This window comes from Ailuropoda melanoleuca, chromosome 20, assembly GCF_002007445.2.
Source record: "Ailuropoda melanoleuca isolate Jingjing chromosome 20, ASM200744v2, whole genome shotgun sequence".
NCBI lineage: Eukaryota > Metazoa > Chordata > Mammalia > Carnivora > Ursidae > Ailuropoda > Ailuropoda melanoleuca.
This window is the reverse complement of record NC_048237.1, coordinates 3,254,296-3,276,899: the sequence shown is the minus strand read 5'-3', so window position 1 is coordinate 3,276,899 and position 22,604 is coordinate 3,254,296. Positions and strand designations below refer to the sequence as shown.

Below are 22,604 nucleotides of genomic sequence, written 5' to 3'. Positions count from 1 at the left end.
TTTTCCGGGGCAGGGAAACTGGCCACAGAGCCGGAAGCGGGGTAGCCCTCGGGCCTGAGGGGGCGGTGGCGTAGAAAACAGAGAACCTGGTGCCATTGAAGCTGACCAGCTTCTCCGTTCAGGTGCCAGCCCGAGTTGAAGACCTCCAGGATTCCGGTGGCCTATGGAAGGGATCGCATCGCTCGGTATCCGGCGCGGACCGAAATAGCGCAGCCGCCGAGAGCCGCCGGAAGCTTCGCCCCTAGGAGGAGTCGAGAAGCCTCGCGGTGGAGGAAGGAACCCAAAGGGCCTGCCCCCGGGGCGGAGCCCGCAGTCATGGCCACGCCCCCGGCAGCTGGTGTCGCGGCTCTGCGCTTCGCCGCCGCCGCCAGCTGGCGAGTCGTGCGGGGCCGCTACGTGGAGCATTTTCCGCGAGTATTAGAGTTTCTGCGATCACTGCGCGCTGCTGCCCCTGGTTTAGTTCGCTACCGCCACCACGAACGCCTGTGTATGGGCCTAAAGGCCAAGGTACTGGAGCCAGTAGGAGCTGGAAGACGGGAAAGCGGGGGGGAGGGGGATGCGAGGGGACCTGCCGAGGGCCGACCGCCTGGGGTTGGGACTCCTTGGTAAAGGGCAGCTTGCCCCGAAATGGAGATTGTGAGTTTAGTACCCTTCACAGGTAGTGGTGGAGTTGATCCTGCAGGATCGGCCGTGGGCCCAGGTTCTGAATGCCCTGCATCACCATTTCCCAGACTCTGGACCTGTAGTGCGGGACCCCAAAGCTGTGAGTAATCTGTGGAACAGGCCCTACACCCCAGTTAACACTGGGGGCCACAAAGTTGATTCTCCTTCCGGCCACTGGATCCTGGTGACCCTAAATTGTCTGCCTTTCCTTACCCTCAACAGACAAAGCAGGATCTGAGGAAGATCTTGGAGGCCCAGGAGACCTTCTGCCAACAGGTGAAACAACTAGCAGAGGCCCCAGTGGACTTGGCTTCCAGGCTGCAGGTGAGACTGGCTGGTTTGGAAGCTAGTATGTGGCTAAAATTCCCCTAGTCCTCTTCTGACCTGCTTTTCCCCTCACTGCAGGAACTTGAACGAGAGTATGGGGAACCCTTTCTGGCTGCCATGGAAAAGCTGTTTTTTGAATACTTGTGTCAGCTAGAAAAGGCCCTGCCTGCGCTACAGATAGAGCAGGTTGTGTTGGGACAAAATCAGGGCAGAGTGGGGGATGGTTGTGTCAAGGACCGTGGACTTCATGCCTCTCTCCCTCTGCCCACAGCTTCAGGATGTGCTGAGCTGGATGCAGCCTGGGGTTTCTATCACTTCTTCTTTTGTCTTGAGCCAGTACGGTGTGGACATGGGGTGGCCACTTCCAGGTACGAGGACCATCTGGGAGAACCAGAACTTGGGGGTGGATTGTTTGGCCTGAGACCTTTTGAGATAGGCTGTTGGAAGGGTTTACGTGGACCTGAGCCATAAGAAACCAGACTGAGTTGTGTTTCTGTCTGTTCTGGGGAGCTTCGTTTTCTTTTTCAGAGTGCTCCGTTACCGACTCAGCGAGCACGACAGAGCCCGCGGAGCAGGACGCCCCTCAGCAGCCAGGCCTAGCACTTCACGATCCTTTGCCAAAAGCCAGGCCTGGCCCCTGCCTTCCTCAGGAACCAGCCTCAAGGAAGCACCCAGAATCTACAGCTGGCCACCACTTCAATCTGGCCCCTCTAGGCCGGCGAAGAATCCAGTCCCGATGGGCATCCACTAAGGGAGGCCATAAGGAGCGCCCCACAGTCATGCTGTTCCCCTTTAGGAACCTGGGGTCACCAACCCAAGTCATATCTGAGCCTGAGAATATGGAAGAACATGGGACAGACATGGCAGATCCAGCAGGTGCTGTGGGCACGAGGGTAGCTTCCACTGGCAAGTTGAAGAGTCCATCCCAGGTGCTGAGGGGAAGGGCTCCAAAGGAGAACCCAGCTGACATGTTTGCTTTGGAGCAAGAAGAGTGAGTGGAACAGTTGCTTCTCCCTACCAGCGGCACATTCTTTGCCTGCTTTCCCCTCACCTTATCTTATTTGCTTGCTCCCAATGCAGGAATTGCTCGGTTTGCCCCATGGACCCCTTGAGACTGTCATTATCCCCTCCTAAGGCCAGGAAGCCATGTAAGTATCCTGAGTTAGACTGGGTCAGACAGCCTCCTCTCCCGGGGACTCTTGAGGGCCTGTTCCCCTAGAAGGGTACTTTGACTCTGGTTTCCTTCCTGCAGTGTGTCCTCCATCTCTGTGCAGCTCTGTCATTACCATAGGGGACTTGGTTTTGGACTCTGATGAAGAAGAAAATGGCCAGAAGGAAGGAAGGGTGAGTAGGAAGAAACAGAAAGCTGGGGAAGGGGCTGAGCAGAGTAAGACAGAGAAACCCACATGCCCCAAAATAATGGAGGGCTCAGGGAATGAGATGATGATAGCATCTCCCTGCTCCCTTCTCTACAGGAGTCTCTGGAAAAGTATCAGAAGACAAAGTTTGACACCTTGATCCCCACCTTCTATGAATTCCTCCCCACTTCTGGCCCCAGTGTTGTGTCTGTCCCTTCCATGACCGTAGAGACAGGTCTAGACCCGTAGGATAGTTCTGGAATTCCCTCTGCTCTCTGCCTGTCTCCTTTCTCAGCTCTACACACAGTTTAGTGGGAATAAAGCAGAAGCCCAGGCTTGGGTGACCTGACTGCCTTGCTAAAATTACTTTGTAATCCTTAGTTAATTAAAATTTGGATTTGTTAAAACACTGTCTTGGTGTGAGGGAGGGGAATTAGGCTTCTGTCAAGTCAGTGTACGTCATACCTTAGAACTGGCTTCACCAGGGCTAGAGAAATCCCTTTGCCTCTTTACTTCCCCTGGAAAATGCTGTTCATATGTGCCGAGACGGGTTGATAACCTGGAAGGGAAATTTCCCTTTGCTCTGCTAAAAACATCTATGTCTCCTGGTACCAGAATGTCCTTTGTAAACTCTCATGGCGTCAGGTTACCTGGGGGTGGCGGCACTGGAATGGAGAGACTTTGTGGAAAAAGTACTTCCTGTCCTTGACTCTACTGGGTCAGTGCCAACTCTCCTTCCACTTGCCCTGGAGCCGAACCCAGATGCCAGCCTTGTGCAGAAAGATCCAGAATCTCTTCAAAGTCATTGGGATCTCTTTATTGAGATATTTAAAATATGTCAACACTTTTGGGCTTTTTAGGGATTCAAAGATCCTATTTAATGAAGCTCATTAAGAAAACATGATTTCAAGCGCCTGAACCCTTCCAGACCAAGGCCATTACACACTTAGGTAGGAATCAGCATCTTTTCCTTTTAAATAATCTCCAGGATGCTGGGTCCCCAGATTCACATTTGACTGTCTTACTTCATTTCCTCAGCCTGCCTGCCTTGCTTCCTCCCCAGTGAGTGCCCTGGGCATTTTGTGTATACAGAGTACAGAGTTACTGCAGGAGCCCTCAGGAGTGAGGCAACAGGAAATGACTGAGTCAGACGTGGCCACAGTAGCCGAGATGGGTGAGGAGCCCACTTGGGAGGCCCTGTGCTCGGCTGCTAGTGCCTTGAGAGGGCACCGCTGCTCAGGTCGAGCTCTCATCACTGAAGATTGGATTCACCTGCTGGGTGACCCGGATGAAGGTGGTTCTCCGGCTCAACTCCTTCAGTTTAGCTGCTCCCACGTAGGTACACGTGGAGCGGATTCCTCCAAGGATGTCCCGGATGGTGTGCTCCACATCCCCTTTAAAGGGCACCTCCACCGTCTTTCCCTCTGAGGCCCTTCGAGGAGGAAAAACTTTCTTACCTTTTTCCTTTTGGATTTCTTAAGCCCAGTGATGGCTCTCCCCGGCTCTCTGGCATTGGGTCCCAGTTCACCACTTTTCTTCCAAGAATGGTACCAGGCATCTCCCAGCTGCCAGGAGTTCTGCCACCACCCTACTTAGTCACGCTCTCCAGGAACCCTCGGCTCCTGGACCTCTGCACATACCTGTACTCAGCCACGCCCCCGGCATACTTCTTCATGGCCATCTCAGAGCTCATCCCATAGAAGAGCTTGTACTTCCTGCCATCCCTCTCGATGAGCTCACCACCTGACTCACTGTGCCCAGCCAGCATGCCACCCAGCATCACAAAGTCAGCTCCTGCCCCTGCCAGCAGCAACAAGGGGGGAAAGAGTTGCATCTGGCCCAGGTGCCCACATGCCCACCTTCAGAAGCAACTCACGCCAAATTCTCAGTCCTGACAATGAGTCTTAACATCTTCCTGGTTTTGTCTCCCTAGCTGACCCCACAACCCACACAGGCCTGCTCTGCCCTGGCCTCTGCTCCCCAGTGGCCTGATTTCCCCAAGAATTTAAAAAGAGCCTCTGGAGATTCCCTGCCTGGCTTCTGCTTTGTTTTGTTTTGTTTTGTTTTGTTGTTGTTGTTGCTTTTGTCACCTTCTGGTCATTTCTTTTCACTGTGTCCAGCCTAACAAGACTTACTCCAAGTGTCCCAAGGGCAAAAGTCTCTAACTTTAGTCCAACAGTCCGGGGATACTACAGATGGTCGTGGCCTGCACTTGGGCAGGCCATAGCAGAGTCTCAGTCTTCCCTTGCTGCCTCGCCCCAGGTGACCCCACAGCTTCAGGGTCCCTAGTTCATCTTGTGAAAGGATTTGAATGGCTTTCTCAGCCTTTCCAAGCCTGATCCTTGACCCTCAGAGGTGACTTATCCTCTTCTACAGGACCCTCCCTCCGTGCTCTCCCAACACCCTTACCAAAAGCCTTGGCCACATCCCCAGGACAGCTGCAGCCTCCATCCTGCAAAGTAAGGAGCAGTATGAAGAGCGAACATGGATTTCCCAAGGACTCTGAGCACTGTCCCCGCGGCCCACCTCAAAGCTGACGGGAACCCCAGAGTCCTGATCCACTGCTACCACAGCCTCCACACCCCGCAGAAAACACAGATATTGGGCAGCCTCATACCCTGCCCTGCCCTTGGGCCTTACCGAGATGATGTGGCCTTTGAGGCCATGGGCAGCATCTGCACACTCCATCACTGCACTGAGCTGTGGGTACCCCACTCCAGTTTTCTTCCGGGTGGTGCACACAGAGCCTGAGAAGAGCGTAATGAGAACAGTGCTGTGCTCCACAGGCGTTTGCCACTGGAGAGGTAGCCCTTGGCCCCAATGAAGCCGCTCACCTGGTCCAATGCCCACTTTGATGATGTCAGCCCCAGACAGGATCAGCTCCTCCACCATCTCTCCTGTTACCACATTCCCAGCCTGCGACAGAGCATCAAAACACGGCACTCTTAGGGTCGGAAACGAGAGGAGGTTGCGTGCTCTCACATACAGCACGCCTGGACTGCGACCTTCCACCGTTGTGACAAAGAAGGGTACCTAGGTTCCCGCTACCGGGACAGGACTACTTCCCAAGCTGAGGTAAGGGGGTGGGTGGCCAGTATCACTGTTGCACTAGGGTAAAGCTGGGGTCCCACTGGACCAAGGCCAGAGCTGATTTACAGATTTATCTCCCCATCCTTGCCAAGAGAACCAACATATCCTGTCCTTAAGCTATTGTGTCATAACATCTCTGGCTTCAGGGAAAGGGGGAGACATGGTAACATAACCCATCTGCACAGCTGTATTTACTTCCAGTGCACGATACAGAGAGACCCCTTGATGCTGTGGAGAAAATGAGGCCTTATCATCACTCCCCTACGCTTGTAAAAAAAATAAAACTCTTTCATGTGACCCCTTTAATACGATTCTAGTGCATGTCCACTTCAGTGGGCAGATGGATCTCTACCATAGGTATGGACAAGGCATGCATCAAGGGACAGAGGTAAGTGCACTAACCAATCTAAACATTTTAAGCATGGAAACCATGGAGTATCACCCAGTAACACGATTCAGTGGGCTAGGAAAATCATAATGCAGCAAAGGAGAAATAAACTGATGTAACAAAATGGAGTGCCAGGAAAGAGAGGGAGGAGGAGGAACGTACCAACAACAGGGTACTGGATACCTACCATAATGGTGTGTTTGGGGAAGCGCTTCCGCACATCCTTTACAAACTCAACGAAGTGTTCCGAGTAGCCATTTGCCACATCCAGGCATATATATTTCACCTGGGGAATAGCTTCCAGGATCTGTTCCAGCTGTTCAAAGTCTGAAGAGCCGGTGCCTGAGCTGGCAGCCAAATGCTATGAGAGAGACAGGGCCACTGGCACGTCACGAATGACCCAGTGAGCAGCCAGCAGGGCTGGGAAGGTGAGGGTTGGTCCCCAGGAAGCCAAAAAGAGATGCCTGGAAACCTGGGATAAGGGAAGGGATCAGGGGAGGACCAGCATTACCTCAAGACACTCCGGATTCTGGCTAGCAAACTCTTTCCACTGCTGGAGGCTGTAGTGTTTATGGACAGCTGTGAAGAGGGAGAACTGGGGAGAAGAAAAAGCCATCAAAAACGAGAGAACTTTACTAGCGTCTCTTTTGCTAGAAACAAACATAGTAACCTATCTGAGGGAGAAAAGGACTGAGCTTTGGAAAGTAACTTGAAGAAACCACTGGTTGAGCTGGGATTTTAGTTTAACCATTATTCTCCCTACAAATATCAGTAGGGCTTTTTATCATAGCCAGTGCTTGTCCAACACTCCCACCAAAGTATGAAGTCATCTGGTTTAGAATTCACCTATCAGCACATACAGGGCTTCTGACTTAAAAGGTGACAAAGACACCTTTGGTGCAGTGGGACAAGCAGCAGACAAGAAAGAGCCGTGAAGAGGCTGGACTGAGCCAGTGTCTGCCTGCACTGACTCAGCCCCTCCCCCTATTTTTGGATATCATCTGGAACGTTTACCAGCAATAATTCAGTGAGTCTAAATGCTCACAAAAGGCTTAATGGAGCCAATAAGGTGCTACCCCATTCTTTCTCCATCTCCGCTGGAGTAAAGGACAAATTTTTTGGAGACACCAACCTAAAAAGTCCATTTCATTCCATCTGTTTCAGTCAACCAAGTTCAAGGACATTGTGAACTCACCAGACTTGTATTCCCTAGGTCAACAAATTGCAAAACAATATCCCAGTGCTTTGAGAAAGGCATTCAGAGACCACTGTGAATGCTGGTGCTTGTGCCTTTTTTTTTTTTTTTAAAGATTTTATTTATTCATTCGACAGAGATAGAGACAGCCAACGAGAGAGGGAACACAAGCAGGGGAGTGGGAGAGGAAGAAGCAGGCTCATATCAGAGGAGCCTAATGTGGGGCTCGATCCCGTAACGCCAGGATCACGCCCTGAGCCAAAGGCAGACGCTTAACCGCTATGCCACCCAGGCGCCCCTTGTGCCTTATTTTTATTTTATTATTTTTTTTAGAGATTGTATTTTTAAATAATCTCTACCCCCAACGTGGGGCTTGAACTAAGAACCCCAAGATCAAGAGTCACATGCTCCGCTGACTGAGCCAGGCAGGCACCACAGGGCCTTAAAATGTGTGCTTTAAAAGTGCAGACATACAAATAACAAGAGTGCAGTTGACAGAGACAGCCCAAATCTTGCAAGTGACAAGAACTCGAAGGAAGTCATGTATCAGCCAGCAGTAAGGAAGTGCTATGGCTATAATGACTCATCAACACTACCTAGCTAAAGCTGGTATTGAGTTCTACTTTCTCAGCAACACTCTGCCTTCAGTGTACTGATACACAAAAATCACTCCATGAGGTCAGCAGACCTTGGAGATAACTGGTATAGTGACATGATGAGCACATCCAATTACATACCAAGCTAGACATCTAGAAAAAGATGCTTGTGTCCAACCTTATTACTACTGTGAAACTTGGCTCTATCTCTAAAATCTGATTTCTTCAGCACTCATCAGCAGTACTGAAAAGCCAGTCTCAACACAAAGCATTAAGACAGTCCCCACAGGGGCCACGTATTCCAGCACATTTGTTAATGCTGAAGTCAGATTCACTATTCCTCAGCTCTAATGGGCAGAGCAGCTGCACAATGGACAACAAGAAGATTCCCAAGCAGCTAGTGAATGGCAATAGCAATAAAGTACTAAAACTGTATAACTGTCAACCTCAAAGAAGTGACAACAGACATTCCACAAAGACTTACAGCGATCGAAAAGAGAGAAAGGGAGATGAAGTCCTTAAGGCTAACAGAGCCACAAGCTGCAGCAGCATCCATCAACCAGGGCTACATGGATTAACCAGAAGAATGCATATGTTCTTTAAGTGCCCAGGGTAGCTATCTACCTTCTCAGCTACAAGTATAGAGGCAGGTAATATTACTGACAGGGGCAGCATCTTCTATTTCCAAAGTGAACAATAACCTGTGCGTAAGAAAAAAACATTCCATTTTGGGCACATCCCAGAAACTCCCAGAAACCTAGGACTTCAGAGGAAGATTAAAAAAATAAAAAAGGGTAGCAGACATGAAAGAAAATTAATAAGCTGCTGCTTCTCTAGGATCTTCTAGCTAAGAATTTTTGAACGCTCAAACTATATTTAGTTTCTGGACTAAAACTGGATATTTAGTGTCCTGAACAATGGTGTAACAGGCGGGATGAATGTGATTTGGAGGGGATGACTTGGGAGGTGGGAAAAGTTGGCAGGGTGTATAAACTGCTGGACAGGAGAAAAGGGAAAGTTATGTTTATATATCAGAAAGATGGGGTAAAACTTAGCTTTGGATCTTATTAATTCAGATGTGCCTTTGAACTTATCAGATAAAGGGCATCAGTATTAGAGAAAAGGGATAAAATAGTAAATTGGAATATCCTAACTGTCACTTGCCAGACAGCTGACCTAGGGTGGAAGTGGGGATGCAGATTACCCCTCCAGTCAGTCCATATAACTGGTCACCAGTGAAGAACCTGCATAAGGGAAGTCCTACCTTACACAGAACCTTGGCCATCTCAAAGGTGCCCACAGTATCCATATTGGCAGCAATGATGGGGATCCCAGTGTACATCTGCTTTGAGTTCCGAAATGAAAAGGATCTTGTGAGATCCACCTGAGATATGAACAGGAAACAGCATTTCGTTCATCAAATAAATGAGTTGTACAAGGACAAGAACCAGAACTCTCAGTCCTGGCCCACCAGGAGCTTGGGGTCAAGAAAGCGCAACTAGGAAAGCAGGCTCACCTCATTTCGAGACTTAAGGGTACTGCGTTTGGGCCTCAACAAGACATCCTTGAAATCCAGTTTGATGTCACTATCGATGTGAGGCATGGCGGGGACCTTGGGGTAGCAACAAATCTAAGAACTGGAAGGCAGGAAAAGTCAGGTGGTGGAATCTGAACCAAGACCCTAGGTCTTAGTGCACTGTTAGAGCTAACGGCATGGCTCATCTCTCTCCCTGCTTTAATTATGGAAGATCGAGGCATTGGCTGAGGCATGGTCCCTGAAGACTGTCACCTCTGATCCCGTCCTATGCTTGCAATTACCGTTGTATCTCCATCCCAGGTACTATTTGATGGGGAAAAGAACTGGAATGGAGTCGTGAATAACCCCTAAAATATGCATTCCTTACTTCCACCACTCTTCCTTCTCCCACCCTTGCAAAGAACAATTTGGGGTAAGTAAGAGGCTGATTTGGGGTGAGTGGGAATGGGGAGATTCGCACAGTTTCCGGAATGGGGTACTCACTTCCTGTCGCCGTGGCCCAGGTGGCAGTTGACCACAGTCGCCCTTGCTTAGTAAGTAGCCTCGTGCAGCCCCGCTGACCCTTGCGGGCCACACCAACAGATTCCGCCAATTGCAGGCGAAAAGGTTAAACGGGAATCCCAGTCTCGGCCGCGGCCGTGCGAGGCCTTCTGGGTAACAGAGTTCACACGCCGAGGTTGCCTTTGGATCCCAGGGGCGGAAGACTACGACTCCCAGGGTGGAACGCGCGGCGGTGTCCCCTGGCATGATGGGAGAAGTAGTTCGGAACCCGCTTTCCAAGCCCCCGCTCGCTAGGGACTCTAAGAATCGCGGAGGCGTCATCTCCGCTGTAACTAAACCTCCGCCTTCTTTTTACTTACGACGCCACCAAAACGAAACGCGGGAGCATTCCTGAGCCTTTCGGGAACCCGGTGGAAAGAAGGGGGGGGTGGAGCCAGACAGTGACCCGGAAGCAGAAGTGACTCCCACAAGCGAATTGCTGGGGAGCGGCAGCGGCGACCGCAGCGGTAGAAGCAGCAAATTATCTGTGTGCAGCTCCAAACTGGGAAGAAGATGCTAATTAAAGTGAAGGTGGGAGCACCTCCAGCCTTGCCAAGACGCTGTGGTACTGGGCTAGCTGCTGTGCCTTGAGGGAGAATTGGGGATGGAAAACCACGCCTTTCCTGAGCCTGGAGGGTGCTGACAGCCTCAGGGCTCCGCGCGAGGGGTGATGGGAAGTAGGGGGCCCCAAGAGGGCTTTGAGGGCTGGGGACTGGGCCCCGCCAGACGACCCCTGGGCCTCTGCGGGTCCTGCTTTCTCGCCAGGACTGTACGTGACCCAGAAGGAGGGCCGCCTTTGACCCGGGTCTCGCTGTACTCGAATCCCCGCGGTCATAGAGAAGGCCAGGCAGCAGCTTGGCTCCCTTTCGGATTCTAGGAAATAAGCAGTAATCTCCATTCTGCATTGTCCTCCTTACCTGCTTCTCCCAGTTCCTAATGCAGCTGCTTCCAAGCACAGCACAAAAACGTTAGCCTGGGGAACCGGGGGCCTCTCAGGAGCTAGACTGTAAACCTTTGCTGGTTGTCGCCGATGCGCGTATCTCAGCCAGTCTTTAGGAACCAAAGCTGGGAGTGTGTTCAGTCAGCGCCTGCCTTTCTGAGCCGGGCCTCCTGGACCAGCCTCACTTCCTTGACTGAGGCAGGTTAGTTATCCGTGCCCTGGTTCTTGGTACTAGCAGCGTTTCCTTCACCTCCATCTCTCCCGTGATTCTTCACCAGTTCCCAGCCCTCGTTAGTCCAGTCTGCTATTGCTTCTTTCGTACCTTCGGAGGGAGAGACAGAAGCTAAAAATTGACGCAGTGCAACATTAGTTTTTTTTTTTTTTTTTTTTTTTTTTACTGCTGAGTAAGTCTGTTATTTCATCAGCCCTTTAGTGTGTTTATCCTGCTTAACAGCCATTCTTAACCTCTTCAGTCTTTCCATACCACTTCCTAGCTGAGGATTGAGGCCAAAGAGCATATTAAAAATCATGGTTTTTCAAACTTTTGAGTAGTGACTAAAAGAGTCACTAATTGTAAAATCAATTGACTGGGTGCAAGCAACATGAAAAGAAAGAAAATAGAAATATCAGAGTATTGTTTCACGAAATTTGTTTTCATTTTATATGTGTATTAAACACATGTATGTGTTATTAGTACATATGTTTTTCTTAGTGTGGGTCACTGTCAAAGTCTGAGAAACACTAGAATGCTTTTGGATATGGATTCTCACATCCTCTTAGTCAAAGAAGAGGTTATTACTCTACTGTGTTCAGGGTTTTGTAAACTCTTATTTATTTATTTAAGATTTATTTATTTATTTATTTATTTATTTATTTATTTATTTATTTGAGAGAGCGAGAGCACAAGCAGGGGGAGGGCCAGAGGGAAAGGGAGAAGCAGGCTCCCCGATGAGCAGGGAGCCCGATGCGGGCTTGATCCCAGAGTCCTGGAATCATGCATGACCTGAGCCAAAGGCCGACGCTTAACCGACTGAGCCACCCAGGCGCTGGGTTTTGTAAATTAAAAAAAAAATCTCAACCTACACTAAAAAATTTTACCTCATGTGCCCTTCAAAAACTTGCCATGTGTGATATGCTCTGATATTTCCAGTTCTAAGTGGATTTCATAGCCCACTGATGGGTTGAGACGTCAGTTTAAAAAAAAAAAACAAAAAACTGTTCTGGTTGGGTTTCTCAGTTTGAAAGTGCATAAGAATCACCTGGGGATCTTGTTACACGGATTCTAATTCGGTGGGTCTGGGATGAGACCTGAGATTCTGTATTTCTAACATGCTCCCAGATGAGGCTGATGCTGCTTCCCTGGGGACTATACTGACTAGCAAGGTTCTAGATTTTACCTCTTTGAATCCATTTTTTGTTCAGTATTTCTCTAAAATTGTCAGTCTCCTTTCCTGAAATACTTTCCTTTGTGCCTCCGCAAAAAAGTCTCTGTGTCCTTCATCGTTCTCTTTTATGTAGGCTGCATTGTTTTGTTACGTTAAATACATACACAGACGAAAGCATTCGCTCCTCCGTTAGTATACAAATGATAGGTTTTATTAGCAGGGCTCCTTTGTGAATTCTTCAGCTGTCGTCTCCATGTAGCTGACTTTTTCCATATCTCTTTCTGCAGTCTTTTACAACAAAATCTCTCCTGATTTAAATCTTCTCCTGATGCCCCAGCTCCATCTTTCTAAAATTAAATACATCATCTTCTTTTTTTTTTTTTTTAAAGATTTTATTTATTTATTTGACAGAGATGGAGACAGCCAGCGAGAGAGGGAACACAAGCAGGGGGAGTGGGAGAGGAAGAAGCAGGCTCATAGCAGAGGAGCCTGATGTGGGGCTCGATCCCACAACGCCGGGATCACGCCCTGAGCCGAAGGCAGACGCTTAACTGCTGTGCCACCCAGGCGCCCCAAATACATCATCTTCTGCCTTAGGCCATCTTCCCAATATTCATCTCATATACTAATCCCGTCAATCTACCAGGTATCTGGAACCCAGTTGTTTACAGTCATTGTTCACTTTTGAACCTAATTTTTCCTTTGATAACCTTTTTTTGCTTGATTTTCTTTCCATTCCCATTACCCTTATTCTGGTCTAGGGTCTCATTAATTGATGTCTTTATTTCTCTGTAATACCTCCAATCAGGCTTTCCTGCCATTTACCCCTCTAACGTATAGAGTCTAAGCTTTAGACATGGGATACGAAATATCATAGTGTACAGGTCTTTAAATTTCCCCACATCTGGCATCAAGATCTAGAACATTTCCACCCACCCTGTGAAAATTCTAAGGGTTAGTTTTGCTTGTTTTCAAATTTCATATAAATGGAGTTATAGAATATATAATTTTGTGTCTGACTTCTTTCACTCAGCATTGTATTTGTTGTCATATCTGTGTAGTTCCTTCTTATTACTGTGTAGTATTACATCGGACAACTATATCACAATTTGTTTATCCATTCTCCTGTTAATGGACGTTTGGGTTGTTTACAGTTTCTGGCTTTTATGAAGAAGGCTTTTGTGAACATTGTTATACAAATTTTTTTTTTTTTTTAGATATTATTTATTTATTTTGGGGGAAATGAGCAGGGAGAGCTGCAGAGGGAGAGAGAGAAGCAGGCTCCCCTGCTGAGCAGAGAGCCCGATGCAGGCTTGATTCCAGGACCCTGGGATCATGACCTGAGCCGACGGTAGACGCTTAACCGACTGAGCCACTCAGGTGCCCTATACAAATCTTTTTGTAGACATCTGTCTTCATTTCCTTTCGATAAATACCTCTAAATGGAATTACTGGGTCATGTGGTAAATATATGTCAGTTTAAAACAAACTGCCAAACAGTTCTCCAAGGGGTTGTACCGTTTTACATTCCCGTTTGCGATGAATACGCATTCCAGCTGCTCTGTCCAGCTTTAAGTCATGTCCATCATTTTTATTTTAGCTGTTATACTGGGTGTGAAATGTTAATTTCATTCAGGTTCAAATTGATGTGCTTTTCACCCACCATAGCACTTTGTCATCATACCCTGTGTTTGGATAGTAATATTCAATATGGCATTTCCCTTTATATTGCTTTGTTCTATTAATTGTATGTCTCATGGTTTCTTGGTTGTAAATCCTCACTTGAAAAAGATTGTTGGCGGGGGCTGGATCACTTAATTTCTTTTACATCCCCTCCAGTGCCTAAAGCAGTATGTTGGGTTTAGTCAGCTTCGTCATTGACTGGCTAAACAGCAGTGAATGTATTCCCAGGTCACAGTGACCAGATCTGGGGGAAGAAACGCTATATCAAGAATATCTTTTTAAATTGTTCAATTACTTTGAATTTTAATTGTGGACAATTTCAAACATATTTCAACAGGAGAGAGAGGAATATAATGCGCCTCATATCCAGCTTCAAAACCTATCCTCTCATGGCCAATCTTAATTATATTCACCAACTCTCCTTACCTGATGTCTGAAGAAGCAAATCCCACATAGCATAGCATACGTTATTTATATGTAGTTCAGTATTTATCTGTAAAAAAGGACTCTTATTTTTCTAACGTAATTATCACACCTAAAAAATTAACAGTGATTTCTCACTATCATCAAATGTGTCCCGTTCTCTCATTTGTTTTGTACAGTTTGAATGTGAGTCCAACTAAGATCTGTATGTTGCAGTTGGTTAAAAGGGATGATAAGCATCTTTTAAAAATCTGTAATTCCCCCCTTTTCCCCTTTTCATGTTGAATAAACTAAGTTGGTTGTGCAGTGGAGTCTCCCACAGTTTGGATTTTGCTGATTACGTCCCCATGTTGACTTTTTGGGGGGGTTTTTGTTTTTTTTAAAAAAGATTTATTTATTTTAGAAAGAGATAGCCCTCGAGAGTGGTGGGAGGGGCAGAGGGAAAGAGAGCAATCCCAAGCCTACTCCCTGCTGAGCAGGGAGCCTGAGGTGGGGCTCAATCTCTGACCCTGAGAACCTGACCTGAGCTGAAATCAAGAGTCTGATGCCCAATGGACTGAGCCACCCTGGCGCTCCTTCCCGTGTTGACTTTTAATATATTCCCCTTTCCGCAGTATTTCCTGTTGATTGGTAATAAGGTCAGATCGAGAGGCTTGATTACTCTTTTGTATGTGTTCTTGTGAGAATAATTCATAGGTGATGGTATGGTATGTAATTCTGTCAGCTTGTTTTGCTTTCTATGATGTTAGTCATTGCCTAGATCTCTTATTTCATTGGAGGTTACAAAATGGGGATATCTGATTTTATCGTTGCTTCATATATTAGCTGGAATGCTTGAACAGTAGCTATTAGCCACATGAGCTATTGAACACTTGATATGTGGCTAGTGAGACTGAGAAATTAAAAGTTAACCGTTACCTATTTTATTTGTATTTAATTTTACTTAAATATAAAGCCTGAGACTTTATTCAGTCAGTGGAAAACTTTGAAGTATGCTTGGAACAAGTTATGTATGAAAATCTACTTTTTCAACTGTAGATTATGAAATTTAAACACAGATCAAGTATTTCAGATGAAAATTTACCACCTAATTGAGATGTGCTGTAAGTATGAAACACACACACAGGATTTTGAACATTTGGGTAGAACAAAAGAATGTAAAATATATTACGTTTTGTATTGATCATACATTGAAGTGATAATATTTTGAATATATTGGGTTTAAGAATATTGAAATTAATTTCACCTTTAAAAATGTGACTGCTGGTATATTTAAAATTGTATATATGGTTTGCATCACATTTATATCTGTGTCGGACAGTGCTGCTTCACAGAGTCATTTCCTTATGCTCTCATCAAGAACATTGTTTTAAAAATAATGGTTTTCTCGGGGCGCCTGGGTGGCACAGCGGTTGAGCGTCTGCCTTCGGGTCAGGGCATGATCCCGCCGTTGTGGGGTCGAGCCCGACATCAGGCTCCTCCGCTATGAGCCTGCTTCTTCCTCTCCCACTCCCCCTGCTTGTGTTCCCTCTCTCGCTGGCTGTCACTATTTCTGTCGAATAAATAAATAAAATCTTTAAAAAATAAAAATAAAAATAATGTTTTCTCATTACAGTGTATCCATGGTATTAAAAAAAATGAAAAATACAGAAAAGCACAAATGATATAATTAAGAGCATCCATAATCTCACAACTCGAGGTAAAAACATTTGTGAATATATCCTTCCAAACTTTTTTGAAAGCATATAAATACACGTATGTGTTTTTTTTATAAACAAAATTGGAATTACACCATTATTCCACACATTATTTGGGGACTATATAATTTTTCCTCTGTGTTCGTGGCATAATTTAACCCTCAGCTGTTTGACATTTAGATTGTAATTTTTCAGTACCAAAAGACTATAATGACCATTGTCATAGATATATTTTTTAACATAGTCATGATTATCCCCCAGAAGTGTTGTTACTGGGACACCACTTTGCCAGACTCTTCTCTGGATATATTCATAGGCTTCTACAGTCAAAAACAAAGGACCAGTCTCAGAGTTTTAAATTTTACAAACCAGTAATTTTTTTTTTTAATGACATTAGGTCCAAGCATCATACCCCTGGGAGAGCAGTTCTCTTAGGATCCTTTTAGTTTTCTTTTTATAAAAAAAAAATCTTTTTTTTTAAAGATTTTATTTATTTATTTGACAGAGAGAGACAGCCAGCGAGAGAGGGAACACAAGCAGGGGGAGTGGGAGAGGAAGAAGCAGGCTTCCAGCGGAGGAGCCTGATGTGGGGCTCGATCCCATAACGCCGGGATCACGCCCTGAGCCGAAGGCAGACGCTTAACCGCTGTGCCACCCAGGCACCCCTCATAGGGTCCTTTTTACTCTTTAAATTTTTTTTATTAAATCAGAGTGAATATTTGTTAATTATTACTCGTGTGATAGAGTATATTTTTACTAGAAATTTTAATAGTGCAGATAAAGGGAGAATTACCCTTGATTAAACTCTCCCCTCAATCAGTCGTACTCTCCTCAAAGATAATGACTGTTACAGGAGATATGTGTGCTTTTAATTCTTTCTTCTGTGTGTGTGTGTGTGTGTGTATGTATGTATATAGCTACATATGGAAAATGATACCTAATTATACATTCTTTAGATCTTTCCATGTTAGTGTATAAACTATTGCATAATAAGTATATCATTCTGTGGATGATGTAACCATAGTTTAACAGTTCTGTTAATAGGCAGTAGGCTGTTCCTAGTAACAGTAAGACTGTTCTGTTTAGTAATCACATTCCTCTTGGAATATGTGCTCAAGTTTCAAGTTTTTCCTTCAAGTTAGTTAATCTAGAAATGGATTATCTGCTTGAAGAATCTTTGCATTTAAAGTATTAAGATAATAAAGTAAAATAATTTATGGATGACACAGAATTGCAGACTTTTCATTTTGTCAGGAAAGGGCTTTAAAAAACCCCACCATATATTGTTTCTGTCTTTTCATAAAAGGATATTTTTAAAATTTTTTTTATTTTATTAATTTTTAAAAAGATTTTATGTATTTTAGAGAGAGCAGGGAGGGGCAGAGGGAGAGAGAATCTCAAGCAGACTCTGCTGAGTGCAGAGCCTGACTCGGGCCTCGACCTCACGACCCTGAGATCTTGACATGAACTGAAATCAAGAGTTAGAAGTTTAACCGACTGAGCTGCCCAGGCACCCCTGAATATATTTAGTTATGAAAATCTCACTGTTGTCATTATTATTCCCATTTTACCATAAATTTTCACACAGACCAGCTTGGATTGGGGTAGACTCTTGAGAATCACTGTTGTAATTTATTCTTTTGCCCCCAAACAGGTGAATCTAAAGGAGTTACTCTTGCACTTTTAAAAAATATTCTTAGTACTGAACTGATTCTCATGGTTGAGAAATTAGGTCCTAAGTACTGTCATCATGTTGGTCTATGTGAATACCGTAAGTAGAAACCGTGTTATTTTGTGAACCTATCACAGGAGCATACCGTGGGTCCCAATACCAGACCACTGAGACTCAGGCAATACTGAGTACAGAGCTTTTTTTTTTTTTTAGGCTCAGGCTCTGGAATCAGAGTCTGTGTCTGGGTCTATATTCTCCTTTTGACTTGATAGGTATGCTTTTTAACCTGTCCAAGCCCCATTTTCCTCTTCTATAAAATGGTGATAGTGATAGTATATATCTCATGAATACTTACAAGGATTAAATGTATTGATGCACTCAGTGGAGTTTCTGAGTGTTGGAAAGTGTTCCTTAAATGTTGGCTATGATCATGACATAATCACTGGTGTATTAAGCCTTTTCACAAATACTCATTGACTGCTTATATGTCAAACTGTGCTTTGTGCTTAGATCAGGAAGATGAATTTCTGGTTTTTAGGAAGGCAGAGTGTAAATTAGAGAGTTTGACACTTTAAGCAACTAGCAATAAGTATTAAAGTGCACTGGGGACGGGTCATCAATTTTAAGAAGTCCTTGAACATTTGGGAAAGCGTGGGGCAGGGTATGGCAATAAGGAAAACAGGAGAAACCAGGAAATGCCCTTAAATCAGACTCTGCTTGGTGTGTTTGTGGTCTAGATTACCGTAGACTGGTACAGATAGAACTCTAAGAGCAAGGGCGAATGGGAGATTAGACTAGATGAAGCACAGCATTATGTAAGTGTTAAATCACTGTAAGTTTTGTATGTATTACCAGCAGCCCTTAGCCTGTGGAAGAAGTCAAGACTAGAGCTGCACTTTAGTACTTATTAGCTAGAAGTCTGGAGAAAGAGAAGAAGAGAAATGTTGAAGTTTAGTGTTACTTAAAAAGCTGGGGGCGCCTGGGTGGCTTAGTCAGTGAAGTGTCTGACTTCGACTCAAGTCATGACCCCAGGGTCCTGGGATCGAGCCTCACTCACATCAGGCTCCCCACTCAGCAGAGAGTCTGCTTCTCCCTCTCTCTGCCCCTCCCCCTACTTGTGTTTTCTCTCTCTCTCTCTCTCTCAAATAAATAAAATCTTTGTTAAAAGAGCTGGTCAGAGGTTCTCTCTGGTGTCCTTGAGAATTCTTTGAATTATATGAATGTCAGTTTCTAGCTTTGATACAGGAAACAAGGGCATCCTGATTCAAAGGCATGCTTTCCTTAGGACATCTCTTATTGCTTTCTCATCCAAAGGAATGTCAGTATTCTCATGGATTCTAATGGGGTGGGGGTGGGAAGATGGGGGTAAAATGGCCTGTAGGATTAAGAGGGTCAAATGGTTGGTAGCATCTTGCCCTATCAAAGCTGTCTACAGCCTGGAAGTGTTCGATAAATACAGGTTTGGGTCAGAGCCTTCTGATTCTTCAAACCAGCTTTGCTGAGAATGAGCTTCTCTTGGAAGTTGTAAATCCCCAGAAACCAGGACAGGGTGTTTTACCTAGAAGACAAATTGTATATTAGGCTGCAGGACTCATGAAACCCTTGCCTGTTTCAGACGCTGACCGGAAAGGAGATTGAGATCGACATTGAACCCACAGACAAGGTAATGTATGGCCAATACTTCATGCCTGTCTCCCTACATGCACATTTGTTTGGATATGTTGATGAACATAGCCCTTTGCATTCTCATGCTATCTGCATAGCTCTTGTTCTTTCCACTTCCATGGTTCTGCCCCTTAGCAGTCCCTGACTACTTGTACCCTTAAAGGTGGAGCGAATCAAGGAGCGTGTGGAGGAGAAAGAGGGAATCCCCCCCCAGCAACAGCGGCTCATCTACAGTGGAAAACAGATGTGAGTTTGACATTAATATGAGGTGTGGTACTCTTAACGTGAGTTTGAGGGAGCAAATACTGGATCCTTTGATTTGGTGAAGACTGTGAATTCCTTCTCAGAATAAGATTTTTGCAGACATAAAATACATAGATTTACAAAAGAAACTGTATTGAGATACAATTCTCAAAATACTAAAAATAAAGTTAAAATATAATATATGTGGTTTATTAATACAGTAAGATCTAATGGTAGATCTTTTTAGATCATTTAGATCATAATTTTTTTTTAGATCACAATTTTGAAATATTTCCAAAATACTTGCAAACAGTTGTACTATGATATGAAAATATCCCATTTCTGTTGTTAACAGGTTACTCATGTTGCTTATACCACTGCGGGTTTTTTGCTTGTGTTCAAAGTTAAAAGAAATGTAAAATTTCAGTTAAGGGTTAGTAAAAATAAAGATGTAATTTTTTTCTCATCTGAGTTCATAGACCAGGAAAAAGACTCCAGAAACCCAGTATAAGAATCCTGTTCTAGATGGTATTTCTAAGTAAGGTATTTTTTTTTTTTTGCCTTCTTTTCCTGCAGGAATGATGAGAAGACAGCAGCTGATTATAAGATCCTAGGTGGTTCAGTCCTCCACCTCGTGTTGGCTCTGAGAGGAGGAGGTGGTCTTAGGCAGTGATGGACCCTTCCTCCATTTTACCTCCTTACCCTGTCGCTCGTAATGAGGCATCATATATCTTCTCACTCTGTGGGACGCCAGAGCCACTGCCCCCTCTCCTGGATGCCCAGTCTTGTTTGGTGGGAGACCGTGAGGACCCCAGGATGCAGGGTTCCTGGCCCAAAGGGCCCTCGCTGGCTATTGGGTTTTAGTTTGCAGTCCTGTGTGCTTCCCTCTCTTATGGCCATGTCCCTAGTTGTCAATAAAATATCTCCTGACCTCCTGGAATCTTTCTTCTATTGCACAAATGTGACTGAAATTGAAATGGACCCAGTAAACACTCATTTACACCTCTGAAGAAGTAAGACAACGGGAGGGAATGTGCCCTTGGGGTGGGTGATTATCAGACTCTGGGAATGTCTACCCTAGTTGGCGCGGAGCCAGTTCTTACCAACTCAGGAAATCTAATTATTGGCATCTCTTCCCAACCCCATAGGTGATTTCATGCTGGTAGTTTGAAATTGGCCTCAAGCAGCAAATCAGTCCCTCCCCCCAAACTGGTTATTACACATTTACCAGTATATTACTGATGTGGATGGTAGAAACCAGGACCGTGAATTCTCTCCCATTGTAGCCCTACTGGACATTTGGGCCTGGTTCAGGAAAGGCCTCAGGGCTTTACGGACACTACATTGTGGCTAAAATGCTGCTTAGGGCTCTGGGTCCCGTACTTACAGAGAGAGGCGGATTTGGGGAAAGGCTGAGTGAGGAGTGACAAGCTGTGGATCACTTAGGTCTCAGCTGGTAAGATAAAATGAGAGCGGTGCCCCCACGAAAGGGCTCCCTTCTCCGGCTTCTCTAGTTTAGCCGACTCCGGCCAGGCGGGGTGGAGTGGAGGAGCAAGGGAAGAAGGTGCCTGGGAGGGGTCGGACCACTCCCCGCGGCGGTCGCGTTGGCGCTCTACTGCAGTCCTTCCCCCGCTCCACCGTCAGATGGCGCTCGTGCGCGGTCTCCAGGCCGACGGCCGCAGCCCGGCGCGGCGACGCTCTAGTCGCCGTTTCTCTAAGGCAGGTGGGGCGGCTTGCAGCCGCGAGGGAAGCATCGCCTCGCCTCGGAGGGCGCAGCCGGCCGGCCCCTGCCATGGCGCGGCTCCCGAAGCTGGCGGTCTTCGATCTGGGTGAGGGACGGCCCTGGGGAACTTCGCAGGGCGCCCTCCTTTTCCAGACCCCGGCGGCCGCTCCCGAGGCCTGCGCGCTCCGAGCCTGAGCCCTTCCTCCGTCCTCCCGCAGATTACACGCTCTGGCCGTTCTGGGTGGACACGCACGTCGACCCCCCGTTCCACCGGAGCAGGTGAGGCGGCGCTGGGGAGGCGGGCGCCGGGCGGGACGGGCAGCCGCTGAGCCCGCTCTCGCCCCGCAGCGATGGGGCCGTCCGGGATCGGCGGGGCCAGGCCGTCCGACTATACCCGGAGGTGCCCGACGTCCTGCAGCGCTTGCAGGACCTCAACGTGCCGGTGGCGGCTGCTTCACGGTAAGGAGAGCGTCTGGAAAATGCTGCCAGTCTCACGCTGAGAGACGCATGCAGGCGACGGCTCGGCGGAACCCCTTGGCTCTAAAAAACCTCCGCGGGCAGATTTGCGTGTATTTGCATACCTTTGTCATTGTACCCGCTCCTGTGCTTTAACTTATTAATCATTGGCTCAGCGCCGCCCGTGTCAGACGGGAAGGATAGGGATTGCAATGAGGACCGAGGATGCAGGATGCCTACCTATCCTGGGAAAATGGTTAAATACAACTTGGCTTGCAGCTCTGGCCCTCTAGATCACATCTATGACACCTTTTTGCAGGACAGGGGAGATCGAAGGGGCTAAGCAGCTTTTGGAGCTCTTTGACCTTGACAGATACTTTGTTCATCGGGAAATCTATCCAGGCAGCAAGGTCACCCACTTTGAAAGGTAGGCGGAGATAAGGGTAGAAGCCGGGAGACAGAGGCTGAGGGAGGGAAGAAGCCAGCGCGGCCCCTCCCTGTCCCTCCTGGCACAGGTTGCAGCAGAAGACTGGAGTTGTCTTCTCCCAGATGATCTTCTTTGACGACGAGAAGCGGAATATCGTAGACGTCAGCAAGCTGGGTACTGAGTGGTGAGATTAACCATTTGGGGAAGGAGGAGAAAGGGTTCCTATGAGGGGTTAGGTAGGTATGTACAGGCCGGGTAGTTTGCGTGACGATATTTTGGGTGACACCCAAAAAAGGTGAGAGGCACAACAGACTTGATGAAATGTGCCTTCTTTTCTTTCTAGGAGTTACCTGCATTCACGTCCAGAATGGAATGAGTCTTCAAACCCTAAGTGAAGGACTAGAGACATTTGCAAAGGCCCAAGCTAGGCCCTGAGGTCCGGTCCTGTGGCTGAGCCTCATTGGAGGCATAAAACTGAAAGGAAATCAGGACGGCATTTTCAGGTGTATGTGTAAATTATTAAAGTGTGTCTGTGTGTGACAGGAGAGCTCTTCCGGCTTGTTTCTCTTTTCCCAGCGTTGTAGCCGGCCTCGGCT

The 22,604-nt window shown here is 46.6% G+C and overlaps 4 protein-coding genes across 11 annotated transcripts; 3 read left to right on the top strand and 1 right to left on the bottom strand.

The window, feature by feature from the left end:
* On the top strand, nucleotides 1–5,744 carry TINF2 (TERF1 interacting nuclear factor 2). 4 transcript variants are annotated; one of them, XR_004622152.1, is made up of 10 exons: nucleotides 1–507; nucleotides 659–763; nucleotides 886–987; nucleotides 1,069–1,176; nucleotides 1,262–1,358; nucleotides 1,501–1,981; nucleotides 2,071–2,138; nucleotides 2,243–2,334; nucleotides 3,209–3,298; nucleotides 3,387–3,434. XR_004622152.1 is itself a non-coding variant. In XM_034648379.1 (9 exons), the coding sequence occupies exons 1-9, from the start codon at nucleotides 316–318 to the stop codon at nucleotides 4,809–4,811; spliced, it is 1,332 nt and encodes a 443-aa protein (XP_034504270.1). In that variant the 5' UTR covers nucleotides 1–315; the 3' UTR covers nucleotides 4,812–5,744. The 4 variants fall into 4 exon arrangements, 3 of the variants coding, with proteins under 3 accessions (XP_034504270.1, XP_011225576.2, XP_034504269.1); XM_034648379.1 differs by lacking the exons at nucleotides 3,209–3,298; nucleotides 3,387–3,434 and adding an exon at nucleotides 4,725–5,744; XM_011227274.3 differs by lacking the exons at nucleotides 3,209–3,298; nucleotides 3,387–3,434 and adding an exon at nucleotides 2,466–2,755 and having other exon boundaries at nucleotides 1,519–1,981.
* Nucleotides 3,144–9,874, bottom strand: GMPR2 (guanosine monophosphate reductase 2). 3 transcript variants are annotated; one of them, XM_002921066.4, is made up of 10 exons: nucleotides 9,638–9,874; nucleotides 9,134–9,254; nucleotides 8,882–9,001; nucleotides 6,338–6,421; nucleotides 6,014–6,187; nucleotides 5,183–5,264; nucleotides 4,989–5,095; nucleotides 4,758–4,800; nucleotides 3,989–4,148; nucleotides 3,144–3,780 (listed from the first exon to the last, which is right to left on the bottom strand). In XM_002921066.4, the coding sequence occupies exons 2-10, from the start codon at nucleotides 9,218–9,220 to the stop codon at nucleotides 3,585–3,587; spliced, it is 1,053 nt and encodes a 350-aa protein (XP_002921112.1). In that variant the 5' UTR covers nucleotides 9,221–9,254; nucleotides 9,638–9,874; the 3' UTR covers nucleotides 3,144–3,584. The 3 variants fall into 3 exon arrangements, with proteins under 3 accessions (XP_002921112.1, XP_011225575.1, XP_019657167.1); XM_011227273.3 differs by having other exon boundaries at nucleotides 4,989–5,264; XM_019801608.2 differs by lacking the exon at nucleotides 3,989–4,148 and having other exon boundaries at nucleotides 4,989–5,264.
* A 179-nt stretch (nucleotides 9,875–10,053) lies between these two features.
* NEDD8 (NEDD8 ubiquitin like modifier) lies at nucleotides 10,054–20,339 on the top strand. The gene is made up of 4 exons (XM_002921067.4): nucleotides 10,054–10,225; nucleotides 19,110–19,157; nucleotides 19,323–19,405; nucleotides 19,979–20,339. Exons 1-4 carry the CDS (start codon nucleotides 10,208–10,210, stop codon nucleotides 20,073–20,075), a joined length of 246 nt encoding a protein of 81 aa, XP_002921113.1. The 5' UTR covers nucleotides 10,054–10,207; the 3' UTR covers nucleotides 20,076–20,339.
* Nucleotides 20,340–20,881: 542 nt separating this feature from the next.
* Nucleotides 20,882–22,555, top strand: LOC100466666 (magnesium-dependent phosphatase 1). 3 transcript variants are annotated; one of them, XM_034648389.1, is made up of 6 exons: nucleotides 20,882–21,231; nucleotides 21,344–21,404; nucleotides 21,474–21,584; nucleotides 21,901–22,008; nucleotides 22,097–22,182; nucleotides 22,352–22,555. In XM_034648389.1, exons 1-6 carry the CDS (start codon nucleotides 21,195–21,197, stop codon nucleotides 22,441–22,443), a joined length of 495 nt encoding a protein of 164 aa, XP_034504280.1. In that variant the 5' UTR covers nucleotides 20,882–21,194; the 3' UTR covers nucleotides 22,444–22,555. The 3 variants fall into 3 exon arrangements, with proteins under 3 accessions (XP_034504280.1, XP_034504281.1, XP_034504282.1); XM_034648390.1 differs by having other exon boundaries at nucleotides 22,097–22,192; XM_034648391.1 differs by having other exon boundaries at nucleotides 22,097–22,244.
* The last annotated feature ends 49 nt before the right edge of the window (nucleotides 22,556–22,604 follow it).

What these genes read in the sequence shown, in the direction of transcription:
- LOC100466666 (XM_034648389.1), top strand. Translation starts at nt 21,195, where the DNA reads ATGGCGCGGCTCCCGAAGCTGGCGGTCTTCGATCTGG. An exon ending in CCCCCGTTCCACCGGAGCAG is followed by an intron (nt 21,405 to 21,473) that starts GTGAGGCGGCGC and finishes CTCGCCCCGCAG; the next exon opens with CGATGGGGCCGTCCGGGATC. An exon ending in CCGGTGGCGGCTGCTTCACG is followed by an intron (nt 21,585 to 21,900) that starts GTAAGGAGAGCG and finishes ACCTTTTTGCAG; the next exon opens with GACAGGGGAGATCGAAGGGG.
- GMPR2 (XM_011227273.3), bottom strand. Translation starts at nt 9,220, where the DNA reads ATGCCTCACATCGATAGTGACATCAAACTGGATTTCAAGGATGTCTTG. An exon ending in AGAATCCGGAGTGTCTTGAG is followed by an intron (nt 6,188 to 6,337) that starts GTAATGCTGGTC and finishes TCTCTCTCATAG; the next exon opens with CATTTGGCTGCCAGCTCAGG. An exon ending in GGATGTGGCCAAGGCTTTTG is followed by an intron (nt 4,149 to 4,757) that starts GTAAGGGTGTTG and finishes TGCTGCTGGCAG; the next exon opens with GGGCAGGAGCTGACTTTGTG.
- NEDD8 (XM_002921067.4), top strand. An exon ending in ACATTGAACCCACAGACAAG is followed by an intron (nt 19,158 to 19,322) that starts GTAATGTATGGC and finishes GTACCCTTAAAG; the next exon opens with GTGGAGCGAATCAAGGAGCG. An exon ending in ATCTACAGTGGAAAACAGAT is followed by an intron (nt 19,406 to 19,978) that starts GTGAGTTTGACA and finishes CTTTTCCTGCAG; the next exon opens with GAATGATGAGAAGACAGCAG.
- TINF2 (XM_034648378.1), top strand. Translation starts at nt 316, where the DNA reads ATGGCCACGCCCCCGGCAGCTGGTGTCGCGGCTCTGCGCTTCGCCGCC. An exon ending in CATGGGGTGGCCACTTCCAG is followed by an intron (nt 1,359 to 1,500) that starts GTACGAGGACCA and finishes TGTTCTGGGGAG; the next exon opens with CTTCGTTTTCTTTTTCAGAG. An exon ending in TTTGCTTTGGAGCAAGAAGA is followed by an intron (nt 1,982 to 2,070) that starts GTGAGTGGAACA and finishes CTCCCAATGCAG; the next exon opens with GAATTGCTCGGTTTGCCCCA.